Raw genomic sequence first — 2,500 nt, forward strand, 5'->3', positions numbered from 1 at the left:
TATTTTAATAATTTCTCAAGTTTTCCTTCTAATAATAATATTTAAAAATATATATTTCAGCTTTATTTTAATATAACAAATTCATTATTTAAAATAACAAAACATATTTTAATAATTTCTCAAGTTGTCCTTCTAATAATTATAATATTTAAAAATATATATTTCAGCTTTATTTTAATATAAGAAATTAACTATTTAAAATAACAAAACATATTTTAATAATCTCAACTTTTCCTTCTAATAATCATATATTTTTAAAAATATATATTTCATCTTTATTTTAATATAACAAATTACTTATTTAAAATAACAAAACACATTTTAATAATTTCTCAACTTTTCCTTCTAATAATAATATTTAAATATATATATTCAGCTTTATTTTAATATAACAAATTTATTTTTTAAAATAAAACATATTTTAATAATTTCTCAACTTTTCCTTCTAATAATTATATATTTTAAAATTTTAATTTCAGCTTTATTTTAATACAACAAATGAATTATCAAATATAACGAAACTTACTTATTTTATTATTTCTGTTAGTAGCTAAGGCAACATTTCTAATTTTGTATTTTTTTCCTTCTAATAATAATAATAATAATATTTTAATTAAAGCTTTATTTAAATGAACAAAAATGATTTTAGTCAACAATAACACAGCATAAAACAAAGTCCTAAATAAAATAAGACTTTTCAAATAAATGTGTCATTATAATATTTTAAGCAAATTCCACTTTTCTTGTTTGACGACATCACAAAGGCCATACAGGCAGAGAAACACAATATTAACCAATGAAATCGAAGCCCAACCCTCTCCTGATCCTGAAGTTGTTTCTTACATTATTACATTTTTTTAAGTGTTTTCTACTCACCCGAAACTCTCCGATTCCTCCCGCCTTTGGCTCCATTCTGGGGCTTCTTGTCTGGAGGAGAAGGCGGGACTATCGGTCTCCGGTCCAATAGGGACGGAGATGTGGAGGCCTGTGGGGAGGGCGAGGGGGCGGGGCGTTTCTCCAAGGGCGAGCGTGACGGGCTGGGCCGCCTGTCAATCAACGACGGAGGCGTGGTGGAGCGAGGAGTCCCAGGACCGCGTCCGTTCAGGAGCTTCTCCTGGCTCTTGTGAGATGCTGGTGACGTCGAGGAGGACTTGAGAGGAGCGGATGGAGAGGAAGACGAGGAAAGGGAAGAGCCCGCCGTGGGAGACGAGGAGCTGACTTTGATGTGCGCTCCCTCCGATCTGTTGAAACACGGCATCTTCTCCAGACTCACCACAGGTAGAGACACGCTAGGGGGGAAATGTTGTGTAAGTCAATCTGTCAGTCACACAACAGATGGATTGTATTAGTCTAGCACATTTTAACTGTGCCAATGGCGTGATTATTCCTGTACAGTTCCATTACAGCAGTGGATGATGTTTACTAGGGATGCAACAATACAGTTAGTCCACGGTTCAATACATACTAGTGTTAGACCGATATATCGGCCGATATTTGCAATTTTTACGTGTATCGGCCGCTACAAGGCTGCTGCGTTCGCCGATATTTTTTTCCCCTGCATTATTTACAGACATGCGTCCACAGGGCAGCTCTCACCGTCTTCAAACTGTCTTGCTCTCCCTCGCGCATATTAATCAAAATCAATTGAGAATTGACACGATGGTAAAAGGTGGAAAGACTGAAGTTTCACGTGGAGCATTGGGAGATTTTTTCCTGAATTACCGCTGGTGTTGCTCTACAAGAGATTAAGTTAAGTGCACCTACACTCTAAAAAATGCTGGGTTAAAAAGAACCCAAGTTGGGTTGAAAATGGACTAACCCAGTGATTGGGTTCAACTCAACTTGGGTTATTTTTAACCCAGCATTTTTTAGAGTGTAACCATTAAATGACTAGGTTGTAAATAGTTTTAAAATTAAGTATAGTACAGTCAGTGTGCACTTTATTATGCTGCTTGCTTGTTGATACTGCGTGCAAATAGTGTAATTATTTTATTTATGCTTAAATATTTATTTTAATAATTTACTTTCACCACTGAACTCTTTTTTTTCTTGTTCTACCTCACCTGTTTTTACTATTTGTTAAATATTGTTTTTTTTAGTTCAATAAATGTTCCTTTTTTAAAATTTTAATTGTTATCATCGTGATCATTGTGTCATTTTTATGATGTAAATTGAGGGAGCAAAAGCAGTATCGGCTCCAAATATCGGCTCAAGAAAATCGGCAGCCCGTATCGCTCATCGGCTAAGGCTGATGAAAAAAAATCGGTATCGGCATCGCCACTAAAAAAATCCATATTGGTCGATCCCTAATACATACCTCGGTTTTTACCCACGGTTTTCGGTTCGGTTCTGATGGCTTGTCACATCAGTTTTTTGTTATTCTATTCTTAGGCGACAGGAACAGCAAGAGGTTTATTGCAATACTCTTTCTTTATTTTATTTAAAAGAATTGAAAAACCTTACTTAAACTTAAAACTTTACTTAAAAAAAAAACCCTTGT

At 34.4% G+C, this 2,500-nt stretch overlaps 1 protein-coding gene across 2 annotated transcripts in view; it reads right to left on the reverse strand.

Moving 5' to 3' along the window:
* The window catches only part of atxn7l1 (ataxin 7-like 1), a 37,342-nt gene that overhangs the window by 12,909 nt on the left and 21,933 nt on the right, over positions 1-2,500 (reverse strand). For both annotated transcript variants that reach the window (XM_079817036.1, XM_079817037.1), the window contains one exon: positions 877-1,289. In XM_079817036.1, coding sequence (XP_079673162.1) covers positions 877-1,289 — 413 coding nt within the window. The remainder of the gene's footprint in view (positions 1-876; positions 1,290-2,500) is intronic.

The sequence above is a fragment of the Gobio gobio genome (genome assembly GCF_949357685.1).
Source record: "Gobio gobio genome assembly, chromosome: 5".
Classification (NCBI taxonomy): domain Eukaryota; kingdom Metazoa; phylum Chordata; class Actinopteri; order Cypriniformes; family Gobionidae; genus Gobio; species Gobio gobio.